We start from the raw sequence: 24793 nt of genomic DNA, 5'->3' as shown, positions 1-24793 counted from the left end.
TGGACATAATTTTGCCTTAGTGCTTCTGCTCCTGTCCAACAGACTTTATGTTAGTTCTTCTAATAAAATAGTTTTGGGTTGTTGTTTTTTTTCCTCTAATTATTTGCAGTCTTCTTTAGAGTCTTGCATAAAGCACACGGGGATTATGGCAATTATGAATTCAAGCTCCTCCCCTGAGAATCAGGGTAAAATGCAGTAGATTCTATGTGATACTTTAAATACAAGCCTTCAAGTTACGGCATAGACCTAAAAATCCAGGGCTCACCCTTCAGATGTTTGCTATCATTTTAATTTTAAAGATTTTTTTTTAAACTAAAATTGTCAGGCATAAATTGTCTTTAATGTCTTCATTACATAAATGAGAAGGAAAAAAAAATTATCTGTTTTGTTTTGTGAAATTATAACACTACCATGCAGAGAGCTAAAATAGCTACATACAGCTCTCTGCATTATAGTGTTATGGTTGCTCTAGCTAATGTTATATTTACTCTGCACTGACCAGTAATTATATGAGGCTTGCTCCAAAAGTAATGCCTCCTATTTTATTATGCTTGTCCATGACATCAGAGGCAAATGTTGGTGGTATGACAATAGAGGTTGGACTTTCCCACCACTATTTCATTACATAGTATTGTCATGTGAGAGATGAAAGCAGAGGTCAGTCTGACAGTATGAAGTCTAATGTGGAAGTACAAATGAAGCAAAGGTTTGGAACTGAATTCCTCCATGTGGAAGAAATGGCACCCATTGACATTTATCAACACTTACTGAATGGTTATGGAGATCAAACAGTGAGCACAGTGAGGTGGTGGGTGGTGTTTCAGCATTGGTGACAGTGAGAGTGGGTCACTTCCACTGGTGCAGATTCTTATGGGTGCAGCATGCAGGCTCTTGTTCATCACTGACATAAAAGCATAGCTAATGTTGGTGACTATGTTGAAAAATAGTATTTTGTAGCAGAGAATTTCCTCTATCAAATTCTATTTTGTGCTTGTAATTTCTGTGACAATAAAAGAGGAGGCATTACTTTTGGAGTAACCTACGCTATAGTTATTTCTATTTTATTGAAATTTTTATTGCTCTACTTGCCCTATATCCCCCATTTTTCACTCTTTTTTACTACCCAAATTTACTCTTTTTTTCAAAGAGTAAAACTAAGTGGGAAGAAAATAATCTTTAACAGTGGAAAGCACTGTTCATTGTCTTTTCCACTTACATTTATACTAGGTGCTTAAATGCCATTTTGAGTTCTATATGGACAGGTTCAGCTTTAGATAAGTTTATAGATTCTCTGTATGCACTGGGCAACCTCTAAGTCAAAAAAAAAAAAAAAAAAAAGACTAGATAAAATATTCTAGTGGGATAATTTTCTATTTCAAGCATTCCACTCAACACTGAGAACTACTGGGCCTCTTAAATCCTCTTTGCAGGAAGGTTGCCAGTTAAAAAAAAACAATCCAATACACCAAAATAAAAGATAAATGATGGAGACATGCCAGCCTACATTTAGCGGGCTAAACTTCCTCACCAATAATAACTTTTCAACGTCTTGCAAAAAGATTATGTAGTTACTTTGCAAATGTACATTTTCTTTAATTAAAAGATGACTTGCTTATTTCAAGGAGAGCTTATTCTCCCCAATCTAAGCATCATATTTATGATACCTTATTCTTTTAATTACTTTTAAAAAAGGAAGCTTTAACTCAGAATTTTTTAGTTATTATTTTCACTGTCAGTTTATCTTTACTTTGCATATTTGGTAACAATATTCTTAATATTGATAATGGGTTAATCATGGTGGTTATAATTCAATCATAGATTATAAACTGGGACTTCATCTCAAAGAAGATCATAAAATTTAGCATATGTTCAGACTTTTTCATTCTTCATTCCTAGAGTGACCTATATGTTTCATGACTGCAAACCATTCTGCCTCAACTATTTGCAGTAGCGTACATGACCCTTTCCAGTCTGTCAATTTTGCAGACGTATAGCATTACCAAAGGAAAACTCCTCCTCTTTAATACTATGCTTGACATAATATTTTCTTGTTCAAATCATTAAAACCAATCTCTTAAAATTAATTTGCAACATGATAAAATTCAATTGTAATCTAAGTTTCTATGACAAAGAAACCTTGGTAAAAGAAAGACAATTTTAAACATAAAAGTATTTTTTCTATCTCAAACACATATTCTTCCAAATTGTGAGAATTTGAAAAGGATAGAGAGTTTTGTTGTGATCAAGGCTTCTCTTCCTTAGTATTAAGTTCCAAACTCATGTGATGGTTTAAAAGTTAGTTCTCTTGTAATAACAGTATTCCTTATAATGCTTTTATATGCCTTATAATGTTTTTATATGCTTTATAATGTTTTTATATCCCTGACACTAAAAGACATATTGTGCATGTTCACTTACATGCATACACACTTGTTTCATCATTTGGTGCTAAACATAATATTATCAAATAACAATTCTGAAGCAAGAAGCATAAAGAATTATACAACAAGATATGAGGAATTAAGAGGCATTATGTTATCATAATTTTACATTTAGTTGTCCAAAATATTAGACTATGAATTTTACTTTTGGCCATTACAGGGCTGACCTGACATGTCGATTATGCTGTCTGAACAACTGCAAGTAAGTGAACAGTTAATAAGTAGAAGGCTCTATAAAACCATTGTCTGCTGACAAACTGCTTGATCGTAGTTCCAACTATATTGTAGCTGATATTTCAGCTCTAAATCAAAGTCACTTCTGACAACTTCCAATTTGGCATATCAGCTTTATTTGGCTTTCTTTGTTGCTAGATTTAGAAAATTTTAGCAGATGTAGAATGTTTATAAGAGTAATGGCTTACGGACATAAGTAATTTCATAGTAGAAGTAAAAAGTGAAAATTTATGCAAAGAAAAGCATTCCATATGAAAGTCCATCCTTCCCAAAGAACTTGCATTAATAAACCAAAGATTAAAGAGCAAAACATCAAATACGTTATACGTATTTATATGAGAGAACTCTAGAAATCTCAAGAAAAATCTTCATTTTACTTAAGTGAAAACAGATTAAATATTTGAAAAAAGGAAACTAATTCAAACAAGAAATCATAATTTATTGTAAGAGAAATTATTCCTCTTAAAATCAAAGTTGTCAGAGCTATTCAGTATTAGAAAAAAGAATTAATTAATGCTGCATAACTAGGTCAAAAGAAAGAAATTTATGGGAGAAGTACTAACAACGTTCTCCAATAACAAAGTACTACTCAGCATCACGGTATATAACTGAATAATCTAACATAATGAACTGCTTGATTAGCTAGCATCCCAAGCTGAAAAGTCCTCTTGAAGTCCTGAATTTCTTCCTTGGAAAAGCACTGACATCTCACTATTTAAGATTTTGTCTGAAAATATATCAATCAATACTAAACTTCTAATATTGTGCTGCCCGTGATTATTTCCAAAACAAGAAACTCCAGTAGCATGTTCCACAAGGAAAAAAACACCTACCTTGAGTCACTTGAATATATTTTATGTGCAACCCAAATACACAAAAACAGAATCCTGCCTGACCTCACACACTAAACTATGAGACCCATTCCCTGACGAATGTTTAAAACACAAAACCAACCTTAATCTTCTCATTTGACAGAGAGCACATTTTGTCCAAGATGCACAGGTTTCCACAGAAGGACAGAACTATCTGCCTTAGGAATATCACTAAAGTGCACATTAATTTAGTGACACATTCATTACTATATCCTCCTACTACTAATCTCTTCACATTCCACATGGTATAAAACTGTGGTCTTTCTTTACTGTAGCATGCAACTACATTATTGTTCTTTCTGCTGTTAATAACTCCTCTGGACCACTGGTACCAACAGTCATTCAGGGTAGTCTAAATTATTTTTACTGTAGCTAACCCTTGAGTAGTGTTCTTAGCTTAAGTTTAGCTTTGGAGTCACTGGATTATCCTTTGATCATGAAAAATTTATCATAGTAATGCTTATCACAGTAAAATTACTACTTTGAAAACTGACATCCTATCAGTTGATATCTTTACATACAAAAAAATTAAGTCTGCTACACGCAAAACAAAATCATTTTATTTATATTAGAAATGTACACAAAACAGATGCAGATTATAGTAATGGGTTTGCATCAAAAAATAACTTTGTAAATTTGGTTAGCTGTGAGATGAATATTTCTTTTAAACACTGGAAAGGGTAATGGCATCTGTTTGCAAGGAGATGGGTTTTAAACATATATTTTATCCTATTCTTTAAATTCTAAAGCTGTGTGGTTTGTTGTTTTTCTTTTTTCTTTTTTTATTGTTCAGCGTGTTAAAAAAACAGCAACATAAAATTCCAACATTTGAATGAAATACATCTTGAATCTTACAGTGCAAAGAATTTTAAACAACAAGGCCACCAACAAAACAGACTGTTCCTTCAGATATTTTGACCTAGAGACTACAAAATTGAACTTTTGGAAGAACTACTTAATTTGAGATCCCTCCTGTCTCGTTAAGTACTGTGCTGGGAATGTTCTTCTTAATACATACAACTATCCCTACAGAAGCAGTTGTCTAAGATATAACTCTAAAAACATTGGTTTGTTAATGTTTTATGTTTCTGATTTTAATAATCCTCTTTATTTTGTACCTACTCTATATTTTATCTCAGTAAAACATTCTTTTACTAAGAGAGACAATGGAATTCCAGCATAATAAGGAATAAATGTAACTTTTCTTCCATAGGTATAAAAAGGAAAAAGTCACATAAATCTACAGCATAATGCCAGTATCTTAACAATTTCTCTTGGGCTCTTTTGGAAGTCAGTGAAGAAAACCAGGCATTTACAGTGCACAATTACCTCATTTCAATACACATGCCTCAAAAAGTCGCAGGAGCTATGTTCTGAAACTGCCAAATTCTTTCCATCTAAATGGAAATAATTTACAAATGCAGTGCATATCAAAAAGCAGTGAAAAACAATGTATCATAAGAAAATCTATCATATCATTAGAAAGACCTTAAAAATTAAATATAAAACAAACAAAGGAAGTCCATAGAAGAATAAAATATACTAACTTCATTATGTTTTCTTTGCTCTTGCATTGCTTCCCAAACAGCTTGGGCAATCTTCTTGTTATGTCTCTCATGTTCTGCTTTCCACATATTTCTTTCTTCTTCATGAATCTTCTCCATATTTCTCCTTTCCTCCTCTACAGCTTTCAGAATAACCTCCTGTACTATTTCTTTTTCAACCTTCAAAACAAATCAAGAAGTAAATGAAGAAAATAGCCAGTGTGGGTGCTGTAAGAACACATTTTACTTTTCCTAATGAGATCAGTGAGATGACAGGATACGAGAAAAATATTTTTACTTCTGAATTATGAACTTCAATCCATCTTAAAGTGCTACTTATCTTGTACTACCACAGGACAATGACTTAACAGTTATGGAATTAAAAAGCTGCAAGCAAAGATTTTAAATGTCCACCTATTTGGGTATACCATATCATAACTAGCTTGCATTCTGTGATCACAAAAAAAATAACATGGAGAAGAAACCACGTAAGTTGGTGATATTTATTCACACACCACATCATCCCTGACCATGGCATAGGGGTTGGAACTAGATGATCTTTGAGTCCCTTCCAACCCAAAGCATTCTATGATTCTATGATCGTGGGACTTCCTATGGGAGGCTCTAATCTTCAAGAATTTAATGAAGTCCAAGAACAGTACAAACACTACCTTTGGCAAAGTAGCCAATGCATACTTAAAACAAATGTGTCTTCCACTCCCAAACACTTTAGCTGCGCATACTAAAAGAAGTATAATTCCATCTTTTTTTAATGCTTATATTCAACCATTACATTAAATCATCAGCAGAAACACACTGAATTTGAAGTAAAAGGGACAATGCACAGCTCTATACAAGCTGAACCATTCACAAATATATTTATCAGCAAGACAATCTATCATTACACAACACCTACAAATAATGTCATGCTGAAGTTCAAAACAAACACTGGCTGGCAGCTCACTCCTTCTCCTTATTTTAATAAGCTTATCAGTGCAGTGATAATCTTATCAGCTTATCAGTGCAGTATCCTTGATGATAGTACTGCAACAAGTAAAAAAAAAAATTATAAAAAGCTATAAATATTGGGTTCCTCAAATTCATTTATTTAAAAATAAAGCTGTTTCTTGCAATTCATTGGAACTTGATTTTTTTTTTTTTTTTTTTTTGTCATTTATTAAGTATATTAAAAATGTAACCAAAATCAGAAAGGTGCAATTCAGATATTTTATTATACTCACATTTTCTCCCAGATTTGTTTTGTGTTACTGAATGTTACTGAGAGAGGTGCAATATGAACATATAAACGATGTACTACTGTAGACACTGTGCTAGCTAACTTGCATTAGTAGTCTTCTCAAATCATTACAAGCAACTGACATTTGTACTGTACCAGAGTTAGAAATTACATATAGTTTGTTGAAATGTTTGTATTTTCACATGATTTCACTGTCCTGTCCTCAATGAAAATCACCATTTTTTAACAAAAATTAAGTAAGATACAATGCTAACTGTCTTAATATCAATTGACCTTGCCACCCAGCTCTACAAGTTGAGACATACTGATGCTAATTCAAAGACAGTAGAAACACATTCAGGTAACATCAACAACTGAAGTGCAGTTTTCTAACTTCTTGTAATAAACTAATTCAGAGGTTAGCTTAAATAGAAGAAGATAGCTTACACAGACTATCTCTATGAAAACATAAGATAAAGTAGATCTATTAATTTGCTTATTTCTATGCTCAGACTTTCCTTTAAACACAGATGAGAACATAACATTTGACAAATTTGGTTATGAAATGAGTTGCTAAACCTGGTATTTGTAATGACACACATGGAATAATCTACTGCATATTTAATACCTAGCAAGAGATACCTTTGCAGCAGCTGCCACAGCCTCCTTACTTCTTTTCCTTTCTTCATCCAAACATTTGTCCAGCACTTCCTGTAAATATTGCGAAAAATTCAACTACAATAGAGAAGTGGCTAAAAATAATTACAGTCAACTGCTGAATGGGAAAAATCAATTTTCCTGTCAATAATTGTGACAGAATCACTGCCTATGAAATCTATAGTGTGCACTGGAACCATTTTTCTTTTGTAAATAAAAGCAATACCTTATGTTTTTGTGACTGCTGCATCAAAGCTTCTTCTATCTTTTCTGACAAGACTTCCTTCTCTGCTTCTAAAATGTCAAGAAGTCTCTGGTGCTATTGGAAGAAAATATTTATATTATTTTAACAACAGTTTGCAAGAAGAACAGACAAAAACAACTCATTCAAGAGACTTATGGTTGGCTGCTTATAAAGCAACTCAAAATTTAGATTTGTTTAAAGGAAATATACAATGTGTCTTTAACTACCAACAGAAACACAGGATAAGAAGAAATGTTTTACTTCCTGATTATCTGATATTTCCTCTCAATCTGAACTGTACTAGAAAGGAAGTTGAAAAGAACACTATATATAGCAATATTTCTTATAAAATTTATAACAATAATCCAAATAATCACACATTTTAAATAGTTCATTTAAACAACTACATAAATTATATTTGTACTCTCCGTTAAACATACAGTAGAACATGACTGTATTCACTTTTAGCCCCTTGTGATATCATGCACTTTGAAAGCCAGAAGATGACAGCAATGAGAAAATTGCATCAAGTTTTCTTGAAATCTGAAACATTTTTCAGGAAGTGAAAGACTATTGAAATGAAGTCCTGGAGCTGGCAGGGTTCGTATAGAGGGCTTTAAACTAGGTACGTAGGGTAAAGGTGTATCTACTCCAAAACACACAGCATTGGCAATAAACAGGAGGAGCTTGAAGCCATCCTGCAGCAGGCAAACTGTGACTTAGTTGCTGTTACTGAAACACAGTGGGACTGCTCCCATGACTGGAGTGCTGCAATGGATGGCTATAAGCTCTTCAGAAGGGACAGGCAAAGAAGAAAAGCTGGTGGCACGGCTCTCTATGTTAGTGTTTTGATGTTGTTGAGCTTGGGGCTGGGAATGATAAGGTTGATACTATATGGGTAAGGATCAGAGGGAGAGCCAACAAGGCTGACATTCTGGAAGAGGACTATAGATTGCCTAATCAGGATGAAGAGATGGATGAGGCATTCTGTGAGTAGCTGACAGAAGTAGTAAGGTCACTAGCCCTTGTTCTCACAGAGAACTTCCAACTTTCCTGATATATGCTGGAAATGTAATACAGTACAGAAGAAGCAGTCTAGGAGGTTTCTAGAGTGTGCTTGGAAGATAATTTTCTGATGCAGCTGGTAAGAGAGCCTCCCAGGGGAGATGCTCTAGCAGGTCGCAGTCCTGCTCTTCACAAAGGATTGGCGGGAGATGGGGAGATCAAGAGCTGGCTTGGCAGAGCAACCATGAAATGGTAGAGTTCTTGATTCTTGGTGGAGTCAGGAGAAAGGTCAACAAAACTACTACCTTGGACTTCTGGAGGTTAGACTTTAAACTGTTCAGGACACTGGTAGGCAGGGTCCTTTGGATAAGTCCTGAAGGATAAGGGGTTTAGTAAGGCTGGACACCTGTCAAGAAGGAAGTCTTAGAGGAGCAGGAACAGGCTGTCCCCCTGTGCATAAGAAGATCCAGCAGATAAGAAAACTGTGAGGACAAACAGGGAACTTCTTCTGAGACTCCAGGAGAAAAAGAGTCTACCTCCTGTGTAAGGCAACTTGAGGAGAGTACAAGGAAGTTGCAAGGATATGTAGGGAGAAAATTAGGCAAAAACCAAACCTGAACTCCATCTGGCTGCTGTAGTAAAAGACAACAAAAAACTTTTTTACAAACATGTTTTTTCTTAACATTAAGTGGAGAGCTAAGGAGAATCTCCAGACTTCACTGGATGCTGTGGGGAATGTGACCACTGAGGATAAGGAAGAGGCTGTATTTCTCATTGCCTTCTTTAAATCTGTCTTTAAATGTCAGACCAGCTATCTTCAGAGTACTTCTATCCTCTGACCTGGAAGCTTGGGATGGGGAGCAGAATATACAAGCAGAATATACACCTCATGATTCAGGTGGAAACAGTCAGAGACCGTTTACTCTATCTGGACTGTCACGAGTTCAAGGGGCCAAATGGGATACACCCAAGGGTTCAGAGGGAGCTGGCAGAGGTGACTGCCAGCCACTTTTCAACACCTATCAACAGTCAACCAGAGTGGTCCCAGAGGACTGGAGGCTTGCCAGTGTGACTGTCATATACAAGTATGGTCATAAGAAGGATCTGGAGAACTACAGGCCTATCAGCCTTGGTGTCAGGGAAGGTTATATGACGGATTGTCCTGAGTGAGATTACACAGCATGTGTGATCAGCAGGAGATCAGGCCCAGCCAGCATGTATTCATGAAAGGCAAGTCCTGGTTAGCCAACTGATCTTCTGTGATCAAGTGACCCACCTAATGGATGAAGAAAACGTTGACATAGTCGACCTATACCTTGAGCAAAACCTTTGACACTATCTCCCACGGTATTCTCTTGGGGAAGATGGCAGCCCGGGACTTGCATAAGTACAAACTTTGCAGGGTAAAGAATGAGTTGGAGGTCAGGCCCAATGACTGATGGTGAATGGAGTTAAATGCAGCCAGTGACAGGTCACAAGTGGTGTTCTCCAAGGGTTTGTGTTGGGGCCAGTCCTGTTTAATATCTTTATTGATAATCTGGATGAGGGGACTGAGTGCACCCTCAGTAAATTTGCACCTGAAAACAAGCAGGGAGGAAATGTCCATCTGCATGACGGTAGAAGATCCTTAAGAGGGATCAGGATAAGCTGGATCCATGGGCTGAGGTCCCAGCTGTATGAACTTGAACAAGACCAAGTGCTAGGTCCAACACTTTGGTCACAACAATCCCATGCAACACTACAGGCTTGAAGCAGGGAGACTAGAAGACTGTGTGAAAGAAATGGACCTGGGAGTGTTGGTCATTGCTCAGCTAAACATGAGCCAGTAGTGTCCAGGCAGCCAAGAAGGCCAATGCCATCCTGTCTTATATCAGAAATAGTGTATGTATCAGAAATCAGCAGGAGCGGAGAGATGATAATCCTCCTATACTCAGATCCGGTGAGGTTACACCTCAACTACTGTGTTCAGCTTGGGGCCCGTCTCTAGAAGAAAGACAGAGAGGCCCTGGAGTGTGTCCAGAGAAGGACAACGAAGCTGGTGAGGGGTCTGGAGCACAAGATTTACGAGGAGCGGCTGAGGGAACTGGGATTGTTTATTCCGGAAAAGAGAAGGCTCAGGGGAGGACCTTATAGCTCTCTGCAACTACCTGGAAGGAAGCTGTAACGAGGCGGGGGTCAGCCTCTTCTCCTGTATGTCTAGCAATAAAACATAAGGGAATGGCCACAAGTTGCACCAGGGGACATTCACGTCAGATAGTAGGAAAAATTTATTCTCTGAAAGAGTGGTCGGGCACTGGAATGGGCTGTCCACGGTGGTGGTTGAGTCACTATCTGTGAAGGTGTTCAAGAGATGTTTAGACGTTGTACTAAAGGACATAGTTTACTGGGTAAATACTGGTGGTACGTGGATGGGTGTACTTGATGATCTTGGAGATCTTTTCCAACTTTGGTGATTCTATGATTCTAGAGTGACCCAGTAGTCTACATGTGGTTTTATAATTTTTTACAATTTCAAATCATGACCTATTTATCTATTTTTCAATAAACCAAGTCTGCATTAGAAACAGTGTGGACAGCAGGAGCAGGGATCCTGTACTCAGCATCCTCCTGTACTCAGCACTGGTGAGGCCGCACCTTGAATATTATGTTCAGTTTTGGGCTTTTCACTACAAGACATCGAGGCCCTGGAACGTTTTCCAGAGAAGGGCAAAGAAACTGGTGAGGGGTCTGGAGCACAAATCTTATGCGGAGCAGCTGAGGGAGCTGAGATTGTTTAGTCTGGAGAAGAGAAGGATCAAGGGAGACTTCACTGTAACCTACTGAAGTGAGCTGGGATGAGAAGGGGTTTGGCCTCTTCTCCCAGGCAACAAACAGGACCCGAGAAAATGGCCACAAGTTGTGCCAGAGGAGATTTAGATCAGACATAAGGAAAAACTTTTTCTCCCGAAGAGTGATCAGTCACTGGAATGACCTGCCCAGGGAGGTGGTGAAGTCATTGTCCCTGGCAGTGTCCAAGAGGCATCTGGATGAGGAGCTACGAGATATGGCTTAGTAGCTTGTGGTAGCAATGGTAATGGGAGGACTGTTGGACCAGATGATCTTGTAGGTTCTTTCCAACCTTGTGATTCTATGATTCTATGATTCTAAGCATCTGAAATACAGGGGTTTCGTTTGCAAGAACTAAGTTGTTCTCCAAAGCTAAATAATGTAACTGTAGATTATTATTGCTTATTGACAATTATTAGCGAATCGGTATATTTCATTAGATATTGAGTTGATATATTATAACCTTAAAATGAAAGCATAAAAAAGTGCAACATTTTGCACTTTTACACAAATACAGACAAATAGTCCTTTCATCAGCATTTCTAAAAAACTGCAATTGATCTTTCATGAATTTTATTATTGTTTAGTTAGAAGTATCTCTAACAGCAGTTAGAAATACATTTCCAAAATGCAACAGTATTTTTGGAAAAAAAAAATTACATTTGTAGAATAGAATAGAAGACTTATAGTTTACTTAATAAAATAAAATACTTAACAATCTTTCCAGGGTAAACATGTAAAGAGGCATTTCCTTATGAATTTATTGAAAATAGTCTTAATTGAGCAGACATTCTAATGGAAAATACCTGTGGAATTAGCAGTGAAATTCACCTTGCGGTCATACTTAATTATAAATAAGTTAAATTTATTTTTGTGGATTTCATATTTTCAAACACTAAATTTATTATTCAGGGCATTTATGGATTTTTTTTTTCCTCATCAACTCAAAGTTGAAACAATAGATGAATTTCATTATAGCAAGATGATTTTCATTATTATTGACTGACTGCAAAGATGACAAATCTGTTATTTCACATTTGTTTAAAAGAATGACACAATAGAAAACAAATTTGAGTCAGACACATACATTAAATCAGAGTTCACTTATGTAAGTTAAAAGCTTCAAAATTCATTGATATCAGTTAAGAATCATAGAGAAATTCTCTAAGGAGTGGTTATTAAAGAAGATCACTTCTAATTAAAACACTTACAATCAAACTACAGTAAACTCTGTAAGCAAGATTAAAGTTACTAGACTAACAGGTGCCAGTATTTCAGTTCAATCTGACTTCTAGGTTAGATATGAAGAGACTGTATTTCAATTTGCCATAATGGACCAGCTTCCACATGTGTGTATGTTGCTCCAAAAGTAATGCTTCCAATTTATTTCCATGGAAATTACAATAGCTTTAAATAGCATGATAACACTGTTTGACAGAGCAAACTCACAGCTACAGAACACTATTTTTTAAACATAGTTGCCGCCATTAGCCATGCATTTTCACCAGTGATGAACAAAATTCTGCATGCTGCACCCACAAAAATCTGCACCAGTGGAAGTACCCCAGTGTTGCTGATGTCACTGCCAAAACACACTACCCACTGCCTCACTTTGCTAACATCCACGTTTTGGTCTCCATAAATGTTCAATGTTGACAAATGTCAATGGGTGTCATTTTTTCCTGCGTGGAAGAATTCAGTGACACACCTTTGCTTCATATGCACTTCAACATCAGATTTCATTTTGTCAGACTGGCCCTCTGCTTCCATTTCTTGCACAGCAACAATATATAACGGAATATAACGGAATATGAAAGTTCAACCTATACTGTCATACCACCAACATCTGCCTCTGATATCATGGGCCAACATAATAAAATAGAAGGCAAAGCTGCCATTCAGAGCTGCCCTTGTATTTTACAACACTCTCCAAGGGATTGTAATTTTCAACATTTACATTTCTGGGCACTTATACACATATCAAGAAAATTTCGACAAGAAAACATACAGGCTCATCCCGAGTCCTGAAACAATACAGAGATTTGCACTGATACACAGTGCAAACAGAACACACCTATATGGACCATGGAGACAACTTGTATTTTTTTCTCCTAGCAGTGGAGTAGAGACCTCCATAATTACAGCCTTATGTACAACAGTAACCTCACTTACATAGCATTTTACTTTTTTAGAACACTGTAGTAGACTGCAATCCTGAAAATACAGAAATTGGGATCGACTAATTTTTATTATGTGAAAATTTCAAATGTTCTAATTTTTAATAAATTTCTGCAGGAAAAAAAAAAAAAAAAAAAAAAACAACAAAAAAACCCTCCTTTGCTGCAACGAAGAATAAACAACTGCTTACCTGAACAAAACAGGGAAAAGTTACACCAGCCAGCCATTGTGACAGTAATGAGGAGTTTAATAACACCTAGACTTATCAGTTGAATTCGATGATTTCTATTGACAGACACGGTACCAAACTAAATGAGATATAGACAGCAGTATAATATAAATCATTTTGCTTCTTCTGGAAGCAGAAAGGGAAATAGAAAATACACTTTTGCTCACCAATGAGCACAAAACAAGTTGCCTATTGAGTAAGGTTACAAAAAAAACATAAAGGCTGCTGTAACTGTCATTTCAAGTATGATCACTTTAATTTAGTTTAGGTTCTCGTATTTCCAAGGTACATTAGAAAATCTACATGGTATAGCATTTTGTATTTTATGGAATCCACAGAAATTTTTTTAAGAACTGTAGCTGTGTATAAATACATGGTCATGATTTTTCAAGATGTTAAAATTAACTATTTCTAAGTACATCTAGAATGCAATAAGCTAATGACCTCTGGCATATTTCGTTACAACTTCTTTTCATTACAAAGCTTCCCTGTATCTCATGAGAGTACAAAGATTATAATTTGATTGAGATTATCAACTTTTTGTGAATAGCTTGGCAGTCCTTTCCTATTGCAATGTACATTTTTATTCATGTGGATTAATCCTTCCATAAACAGTTACTTTCACATCTCAATTTCCAGCAGTTCATATACCATCACAAATGTTACAACAGCTATCCATGCAACCCAGAAAAGCAAATTCTCTTGTACTAGACCTGCAGAAACATTTTGAATAATTGCGTACTCGGCCTCAAAATTTTTATTTGGACAACTAGATTTTTTTTTTTTTTTTTTTTTTTTTTTTTTTTTTTTTACTGAAATGTATCTTCATCCACAACCTTTCTGGGCAGCCTGTTCCAGCACCTCACCACTGTCTTGGTAAAGACCTTCCCCTAATATCCAACCTAAATCTTTTTCTATTGAGAGCCTTTACACACGATTGTATTTTTTGGCTAACTAGAAGTAATAGAATGTTCTGCTTTTGTTTACTTGGCTTGTTGTTAGAGTGGAGTTTTGTTCAAATACAGCAAAAGCTTGTTACCTATAAAGACCATTGGTGCTTAAAAAATCACAGACATAAATGCCTATAAGCTAAGCAAACCTGTCTCATAACCCACTTCTCTCATTCAACATTTCCTTTTTTTTAACAGGTAACGACATTTTACTATCAGAAGAATAAAGGAAGAGCACAGAAAGGTAAGGCACTGGATATGAACTATCTAAACAATCTATGGATTTCCACGCATTAAAAAGGTCACTTTCTTTTAAGTCTTATCTGCATGTCAAGTTTGAGACCTCCTGGTAATTGTACTTGTTAACTGTCCATTCTCCAACAAAAAAACTAATAAAACTGTTCAAGTAACAGTGATTAGTCTCCTGTCAGTGGGTAATGAGTTCATTGGAAATAGTGCCCATACAAAAGCAACCATTTCTATTCCAATTTTTCTAAGAAAATTATGATGGATACCTATTTATGGAGTCTTATGTTTGGAAAAAGTATCTAACCTGTCTAGACTGTAAGACTGCCTATAAAGCTTTTAAATGGAACCTCAGGTAAGGTTTTTCTTTATCAACAATTCAAGGATCAGAAAATAGGAAAAAAGAAGTCTAAATATGCCTGAATTTTCAATCTAATCATCCATTATTCAAGAAAAATACCATATTAATTCTCTGACTAAACTGCAGAAACAGAAACTGAAGCAGAAACTGTAGCAGAAACAGCTACATATTATCTGAAGGTAGGAAAAAAACTGGGAATATAATGGGTGAATTAGTCCCTATTAGTAGAATATACAAGATTGTTGTATATTGAAACACACTGTTTCTAACAGTCTTAAGTTTGCTAGGCTAAACATACATATAATGCATGTAAGCTATTTGGCATACTATGGAGAGATACTGAGCCAGCTCTAAAATCTTTAAATTCACGTACCACTTTGTCTAACTAGCTTAGTCAGCTATCTGTCTTATTTTCTTACAAAGCTATCAGTTGCATCTTCTTATTCCTTGGCCGGAGTTACTGAGTGCAGAGTGCAAAATACTGATGTGTAAAAATTCGGAAGAGTAAAACGGTAGTGGGACATGAAGGCCCATAAAACATGTAACAGTGTTTTCCAACAAAAGAAAAGACATATCCTTCTGAAAAGTGATATTCCAAACTGGAGAGATGCATGTACTATCACTTCTACTCCATTCTCCAGAAAGCAGTAAGGACAGCAACTTAAAGCAAAGTAGCAACTTAAAACAAAAGGCATTCAAAAATAGGTTGCATTTTCCACCCTGAAAGAAGTTTTCTAGGCAATGGTTCCAAATGAAAATTGTTTGATGTAGATTCAAATATAAATACAGAGGTCCTGTGGTTTTTCTTGATTCCTGTAAAAAAGAAATTTAAAAAATCTTTTTTTTTTTTTTCTGAAATGTGAGTCACAGAACACATTGTAAACAGATTTAATCATGGCAGTAAGAGTCATGGATTTTTGTTATTTTTATATGTTAAATTAATTTCTCAAGAGTCACGACATGTTCCTTTAATATATATCTATTGGAGGGTGACACAGTATATATTATGATAAATACGTCGTATGAATGAAATCTCAGAATCACAGAATTGTGGGGGTTGGAAGGGACTTCTAGAGATCATTGAGTCCAACGCCCCTGCCAAAGCAGGCAAGACTTGTTTTACTATTAAAATAATTAATAATTAAATCCAATTTAGTACAGCTATAACCATTACATAGTCCCATTAATCCTAAATTGCAACTTTAAAGAAAAATGGAAAATAGGGTGTCTCGCTTTTACTGGAATGCTTTTTAAGAATGTCAACAGTTCCTTTCTTAGTCCTGTACAGTTTTGTGGAAAAAGATGTGAGAACAGGATTTCATCCAACAATGTTATAATTATTTTACTATAACTGGTAGGTATCCAATTTATGTTTCCGCAGATTGGTTATTTTACTGACTACTCTTACATAAACTATGAATAGCAGCTAACAAATTTATCTACACTGAACTTGGTAATCTGTGCATCATGATTTGCCCAAATAGAATCACAGAATCGTTAAGGTTGGAAAAGACCTCTAAGATCATCTAGTCCAACCGCTGACCACTATGCTCACTAAACCTAAGTGCCAGGTTTACTTCTTTTGAAAACCTCCAGGGATGGCAACTCCAACACTTTCCTGGGCAGCCTGTTCTAACACCTTACCACTCTTCCTGAGTATCCAACCTGACCAATTCAATTATGGAAGGTAACCATTGAAAAACAACATCACAGCACAAACAAAGTTAATGTGACCATCCAAACACTATGAGAAACAAAAAGGTTGTGCTGTTTGCAGTACCCTGCAGAATATAATTTTATCCATAGAATGGCTTGGATTGGAAGGAACCGCAAGGATCATCAAGTTCCAACTCCCCTGCCACAGGCAGAGCCACCAACCTCCAGATCTAGTAAAAGAACAAGTTGCCCAGGGCTCCATCCAACGTAGTCTTGAACACCTACAGGGATTCACAGCCTCTCTGGCTAGTCCGTTCCAGCACCTCACTGCTCTCTCAGGGAAGAAATTCCCCGACATCCTATCTAAACCTTCCCTCCTTGAGCTTAAAACCATTCCCCCCTGTCCCATCACTATCTATATGAGTAAAAAGTTGATATCTCTCCTTTTTATAATCCCCTTTTCAATATTGGAAGGCTGCGGTGAGTACTCTTCACAGCTTTCTCTTCTCCAGTCTGAACAGCCTGTCTTCATAGGGAAGGTGCTCCAGTCCTCTGGTCATCTTTGTGGCCCTCCTCTGGACTCTCTCCAGCAGCTCCACACCTTTCCTGTACTGGGGGCCCAAAACCTGGACACAGTACTCCACATGGGGCCTCCTGAAGACAGAGTAGAGAGGTACAATCCCCTACCTGCCCCTGCTGGCCACCCCTCTTCTGATGGAGCCCAGGATACCATTGGCCTTCTGAGACGTAAGCACACACTGCTGGCTCATGTTTAGTTTTTCATCCCCCAAGACTCCCAAGTCCTTCTCTGCAGAGCTACTCTCAAGGATTTCTTCTCTCAGTCTGTACGTATTTGAGATTACTCCAACCCAAGTGCAACATCTTGCTCTTTGCTATGCTGAACCTCATTAGGTTCATACACGCCCACCTTTTGAGTTTGTTGTGGTCTCTCAGGATGGTGCCCCTTTCTTCTAATGTGTCAACCAAACCTGCACCTTTACATATTTTCTAATTTGAGGAAAATAAATTCACACAGTAATGAAATGATGCTTGGAATCTTCCCTTCATAACATTCTGAAAAATATGTCTAACCTACACTACAAGTGAATGACCCGTTTTTCTCATAAAAAAATTATAACAGAATTTTTCATCTCATGAAACTGCATTCTAGTGAGTAGTTTATAAAAAAACCCACATTGATAATAAGACTTCAACTCTCATTTCCAATATAGTAAAAACTTTTTTGCCTTCATTACATAGGACTAGAACAAGCCCTGACTCTCAAAACCTGGGAAAAATCATCTACAGAAACAGTTAGCAAGCACTGAAGAAAACATAACCGAATGGACTGGGCTTTTAAAGAATTCAGTGACTCAAATTTGTTCATCTATTTTAACAAGAAACCTTAGCCCACTAAATTCTACTTTTATTTCAATCTCATGAAAGAATCTAACAGTAAGAAATAACTCACGTTGTGGGAAAAATCCCTTTATTTCCATTTGAAAGAGAGATGACAAAAATAGAGAGCTATAACAGAAGGACTTTGTAAAGTTAGCAAAACATGTCCACTGCTACCAATTTAAAACATTATCCTGAGGAAAAAGGCAGTCATAAAAAAATAATAATTTTTTGCTCCTGTAAAAAGGCTAGCTACCAGCATATTCTTTTATATTTTTCTTCACTTCTGCTAAACTAAGTGCAAATCAGATGTCAAGATCTGGTAACCATAACTTCTTACATTGTCCTTACTATCACTGGCATCTGAGTGTTTGGCAGTGCAAGGTGGAAAATCTGTCTAAAAATTCCAACATCTGTTACATATTTCCACTTCCTCAAATTATAACCTATTATTGTATGGTTGAACTGTATCTTTTTTGCCAGTATGTGGGCCAAGTGGCTAACAAAGCAGCAAAATGTTTCTAAGAGGAAGCTCAGAAACCAGCAAAACATTACTAAAAAGTTAAAACAATACAATACAGAGGAAAATTACAATAGTGGTAATAAAACAACTAAGCTTAATACTCAATTCAGCAGCGTGCAGAATAATCTGAATAACCTGATGCACATTGGAGGCTGATATTAATGCAAGACAACAGTAAAATCTTTAAATCTTTTGCTTTAAATCTTTTGCTGTAAATGTGTGTTACTGTTTATAAATAGAATAAGAAGCTATTCAGTTGTCTAACACTAAAAACAGTTTTCTCAGAAAGCATGCATAGTAATAAAGACTATTGAAATAGTCCACAAACTGCCCTAAGAATACAGAGATAAGAGACCGTAGCAAAAACATGAATGAAAAGTGTTCACTAGCTCTTCTGGTTTTGTGATTCAATTCATTTTGCAGACTGTATGAGTTATTCACAATTGCTCCATTGCACCAGGAAAAATAAGACAAAATGGATTCCTAAAATATAGGCTTTATAAACAGCAAAATGTTTGCTAATGGAGGATAGCAAAAAAATGTGGAAAATATTTTTTTAAACAATAGCTGACAGAAAAATAATAAAGAAGAAAAACCATATAACATTACTTATTTTTTCAGTATTGGCAAGAATAGATGACTAATTCATAATAAGAAGTGGAGATTCTGCTACATAAGCAAAAGTTGAAGAGTAAAAATCACACTACAGAGCTGCTTTCATCTGAAACTTCATGAATCCAAGGAAGATCTGAAAACTTGGATTAGCAAATGCAATATCCAAATAAGATTTTTTGTTGAGACTGACAGTATCTCAGCTAAATAAACAGTGCAAAGGGACTGAAAAAATCACCTTTTAACTAGCTTGAGATAGTGGGCAGATTCAAATAAAGTTGGAAGACTAATAAAGATTTTCATTTTTGTAAAACACACAAGCTCAAACACAAGATCAAAACTGGCGTTCATTTTCAGGAGACAACATCAAATGCGTGCCTCAAAAAAACATGAAATTTGTGATTTTCCCACTTTAAGTTGACACTTGCTTACCAATAACATTTCCTCTGTAATCTTCAAACACTATATGTGTACAACTGACATGCACTGCTTTCCTAAATGTTTATTATCTAACCAGACTGCTTTCTGGCAAAAAAGAAGTTCTTATTGTCCTGTTTGCTGACCAGCGCCATCACAAATCTTAAAATGCCATGGGAATACTTGCTTTGCTGCTTGATATATAGATCTGAGAGCACATTCCCTTGGAAAATAAACAGCAACACTAGAGACTGCACCAGGAAGTACCCATCACAGTGGTCATCAGCAAATTTGAGGGAACTGGTTCTTTCAGCACTTTCCAGCATGGGATTTAAAGTGAGGACCTATAACCTCCACACCTAAGGAACGTGTGATAAAGGATATAACAGACAATTGACTGACATTAAAGGATTAAGAAAAAGGGTAGATGCATAACTACCCAGCATCTGTTGACAGTAACTGGATAGTAAGTGATGCTGACAACTCATATCTCAAGTAGTTGTTTCAAGAGCAATGGGTAGTCATAACATCTATATAAATGGACTCTTCAATGAAAGACAGTTTAGTATAGTCAGGGAGTGCACTGATCAAATTAACTTGAGCAGATTTTTTTAACAACAGTGCAAACTATCCCAGGTGGTTTCGAAAACGTTAACATCCAAAATCTGAGGCTTTTCCAGTCTGAGAAAAGAAAGAATACTATATAACACACACGTAGGAACTTCAAGCAAATGAAACTAAATTAAAATACAGACCAGAACTTTCTGACTTTAGAACCTGTGGAGAAGGCACCTGTAAGAAGGACCACAACAGAAAATAGTGAGAGTATTTTACCCTGAAGAATTTCTTGCAATTTTAGCTAGGCCTTAAACTGAAGACCTATGGAAACAGAACCAGAAGAGGAGTGCAGTGAAAAAGACAGCTGAAAGAAGATTCAGAACCACGGATATTTTTTGTTGAGGAGCTGATGGCTCCCTCCTGGAGAAGGTGATGATAACGGTAGCTCCAGCTAGTCAGTATGCTGAAAAATCATGCATGTCAAACTGAGATATAATTAGAGCTTTCATATCTTCCTCTAGGCTGAAACATACAATACTATACAAGTATCAGCAGCAGTTATCAATACTTCTCCAGACAAACGACACACATCTCCATTACAGGCATTCTGATAAAAGCTTTAAAATCTGAAACTGAAATAAACTGAAATAATGACAGGTTTTAAACAAGCAAGAATTATTCTTCCTTACCAAAGGAGGAGAGGTAGGAATGTTAAGGCAAAGAATTAGGAGAAAATATAGGAGTCAGTACATTAAGTGAGAGAATCTTGATTTTATGGAACTGGAAATAAAACAGCAGAAAATTTAAGAGGGAATTAAGTGTGCTTAAAATTTGAAAGCCGAATATTGCTTTTCAGACAAGAATATTAAAGGAAACCAGAAAAAGAAGTTGTGTTTGTGTACAAAACATACTTGCACCATGTGATTAACGCTACAGCAAAAAAATTCTTTGAAGTGATATGGATACTCATAATTTTACATATAAATATATATATGCATTATGCCATAACATAGAAAGGTAAACAACTTGGTGTATAATCGTAAGTAATCATTTCAGTTATCTTCAGTAAGTGTTAGAACAAAATCATTTGAACAGAAGGAAATAGTAAAACAGAGAAGTATACATTTAAGAACTGATCTATTAACAAATAAAAATACAGTAAACATTTTTCAGAACTCTTTCAACAAATTTATAGTCAGAATAAATTCTAGTTTATTAAGTCTGGTAGTTCTACCAGAGAGCACTCTCTGCCCTTTTGTCTGCTTGATTAGGCTTCAAAATTTCAGTCACATATAACAAATAAAGATGGCAAACTTTGACTCAGGTGAATGAAGATACTTTTAAGTTTGTGAACAAAATCTCTTCAGACATCCAAGAGTAAGCTGCATTAAATGCAGATATTATTTGAATTGTGAACAGGGCATTATGTCTTATGCACACTGTAACTCTTATGTTGTTGGGTTCTACGGAAAATAAACAAAAAAAACCCAACACCAATTAATACCTATCTCACTTAGATCCCCAGATAAATTTGAATTTCTTGAACATTTCTGTCCCTGCCTTTCGGTTTGAGATGCAAATGTAACAGATTATAGGAACAGTACTTTTGCTGTTCTTGAATCTGTTCTAAGGAGATTAAAATGTTATAAAATACTCAAATCCAACACATGCAGAGTTATCACGCACTTAGCATTTTTAAGCAACTGTGTTTACTCTTACATTGAGGACACAAAATGAAGGACTGGTCATCCTCTTTGCTCCAAAAGGCACTTTTTTTTCAAACAGAGAAGAGCTGAAACTAAAAGACAATCATAAAAGTTTTTGTAAATGCACATACATACCTGAGCATCAAGAAGCTCTTGACATTTGTAAGAATGTTTTTCAATTGCTAGTATATACTGCTTTTCAGTAGCTGCTTCTTGCTGTTGAACTGTACACTGTAGCAATGACTGCAAAAAAGAAATAATAATAAAAAAATTATATATAATTATATATGTGTGTGTACACACACATATATAAACAGGGATGTACATTATTAAGTGCACATCAACTAGTACTTCTGTCTAACCAGAATGCAGAATGCTGTTATAAATTTTGGAATGTGCAACTATTAATGTACCTTTCTATGTAACACTACCTTGTTTTCAGTCAGGACTGAAATTTTTTTGGATCTCGGATTTCTTATACATAGGCTGCTTAAAAGAGAGCAGCACACAGAAGATAGAGAGGGCAAGTATTTCCGTTAAATATATTCAGAATAGTGAGACCACACACGAAGAGAAGCACATGAAACCTGCTGAAGAAAAAAAAAAAGCCAGACATATTTCACTGGCTGACAGAACTCCACATCCTCTCGGCACAGTGTAAGATTCCATGGGCCAAGCATGATCTTTGCAACCACAAATCAAATAAAAGCAGATGGAAATTTTGTGTAATTTTAAACATAAAAGAACACCCCCCAGGAAACACACACTCAAATGTGTAGTAATGGAAGTCAGTCAAAGTACAAAGACATTAACAAAAAAATAATAACATTAGGAAATCTGTGTGTGTGCACCTGTGTGCATGTGCATTCATGTGCATGTGCATTAAGATGCAATGCCATTTCTCAGTTTATTGTTATTCATGCTAAAGGTTGAGTCACTTTATGGACTTTACTGTGCAAACTTGACTGATAATACTTAAGCCATACCCAGAATGTACAGTTTTTTCAGAGGAAAAAAGTTATCCATTAAATAGCATAAAGAGATCATTAAGATCTTCTAAATTTTTTTACTATTATTTTCTGTACATAAAATTCCACACTTAGAGAAATTTAAGCTTTCCTTTTCTCTCATCTACATTACTAACAGAGTTTAAACAGCAACTAAAAGTTGCATGTCTTTGACTAGTTGGCCAAGTGAGAAGGCATAGACACTGAAATGCTGTGATACTGCATGACATGGCATTTCAGAGATAGCTTTCATGTTGTGCTATCATAACTGTTCAGAGAAAATCTTTTTTCTATGGAGAGATAGAGCACTCCAGCCAAATAGGTCTTTAAAATACAGAATAAAATTTTCATCTAGGCCCAAATCTTTTCAAGTCATTTAGAAGAAAATGAGGCAAGCCATATAAAATGCATGTTCTGTATTTAATAAATTATCAGAAAGAAGTAAATTTTAAAAACAAAATAAAAGACAAATTTAACCCAATTTCCTTTAACTGGCACACATTGTCTAGAAAAGTACTAAATTCTTTGCTGACACCCTACATTTGCCTTGCTCCCTCTGACCATAAAACATAGAGAAGAGCATAAGGATGTCAAGACCCAATGTTAAAAAAAACAAGAACATATAATTAATTAATTAAATAAATAAACTAGCAGTTAAACAAAACAAAAACATTTAGTGTCTGTCTTGATGGGGTAAATATAGCTGAGATTATTTATATCTAAATATATTATATGCAACTTTTCTGATAATCAAATATTTAATTCACTAATGAACAAAACTAATTAATTGATTAGTTTATGTTAAATAATACATTTGGCTATCAGACGATGATAGGAGTCTAACTCTAATAGCTATAGACTTCTGTCAGTACAATACCACTAAACACTTGAACTTGAAAAGAAAAAAAAAAAGTTTACTATCCTCCTTCATGCCTTCTGGAAAGCAGTATTAAAGTAAATCTAATCTCTGCCAAAAAAAGAGATTTCTCAGGTGTAGTACTGTTTAAAAATGTGAAACAAACTCAAATGGAACCCGCAGATGATAGGTGATAATATTTTATAACGTAATATAAAATGTAATATTTAATTAGTCATGTTGAAACATGAAACACAGAAATTAAATCAAATGAGGCAAATGTGAAAAGGGGAAACTTAGCCTTACTCAGAAAACTAAGTTCATTTTTTAGTTATTTTTCTGTGTTTTTTAATACAAATTTCATGACTATGAAATCTCATCCTAAGATTACAGGAGTTTAGGGCAAATGGTTGAAGGAGTGGGTATGCAAGGAGTATTTTCTTCTCTCCCTTCTGGGGTGCTAAGGGATATGGAGCGGTCTAGGGAAACGCAGGTTTTGAATAAGTCGCTGAAAGGTTGGGTTCTTTGATGATGGGGCAGTTTACTCGGCACCTGGCCTGACGGCTGCGGACAGGTCTCACCTTTCTCCAAGGGAAAAGCGGATCCTAGCCAAGGAGCTGGCAGGGCTCACTGAGAAAGCTTTAAACTAGGTATGAAGGTGGGTGGGGATAAAATGACGCTCACTAGGGTGGAGTGTGTAGTTCAGAAATTTCAACCAGATTTGATGGGGGAGGTCAACGGGACAGAAAAGGGCTTGGGAATGTTGTCATTGTAGGAGATAATATGGAAAAACCTCTGAACTGTCCTGTAGGATCTTGTGGGAATTCCTCAGAAGAGGCCTTCTCGTGTCCCTCTAGGAAGCAGCGGAGGAAACCTTTCGATGCCAGAAAGCCCATCTGAAGTGCCTTTACACTAATGCAAGCAGCATGGGAAATAAGCAGGGGGAATTGGAAACCGCAATGTGCTTGGAAAATTATGATCTGGTTGCTATCACTGAAATGTGGTGAGACGTATCCCTTGACTGGAATATGTGAAG

At 35.9% G+C, this 24793-nt stretch overlaps 1 protein-coding gene across 13 annotated transcripts in view; it reads right to left on the bottom strand.

The window, feature by feature from the left end:
* Window positions 1–24793, bottom strand: part of CCDC91 (coiled-coil domain containing 91) — a 218620-nt gene that overhangs the window by 122694 nt on the left and 71133 nt on the right. For 12 of the 13 annotated variants that reach the window (XM_090147880.1, XM_090147900.1, XM_090147893.1 and 9 more), the window contains 4 exons: window positions 22030–22137; window positions 7212–7304; window positions 6971–7039; window positions 5095–5271 (listed from right to left, as the gene is read on the bottom strand). In XM_090147880.1, coding sequence (XP_090004006.1) covers window positions 5095–5271; window positions 6971–7039; window positions 7212–7304; window positions 22030–22137 — 447 coding nt within the window. Of the gene's footprint in view, window positions 1–5094; window positions 5272–6970; window positions 7040–7211; window positions 7305–13705; window positions 15838–22029; window positions 22138–24793 lie in introns of those variants that run through there. The other variant, XM_090147901.1, reaches the window with a different exon arrangement.

The sequence above is a fragment of the Phasianus colchicus genome, chromosome 1 (genome assembly GCF_987193195.1).
Source record: "Phasianus colchicus chromosome 1, bPhaCol1.hap1.1, whole genome shotgun sequence".
Lineage (NCBI taxonomy): Eukaryota > Metazoa > Chordata > Aves > Galliformes > Phasianidae > Phasianus > Phasianus colchicus.
This window is presented reverse-complemented; position numbering and strand designations above follow the sequence as displayed.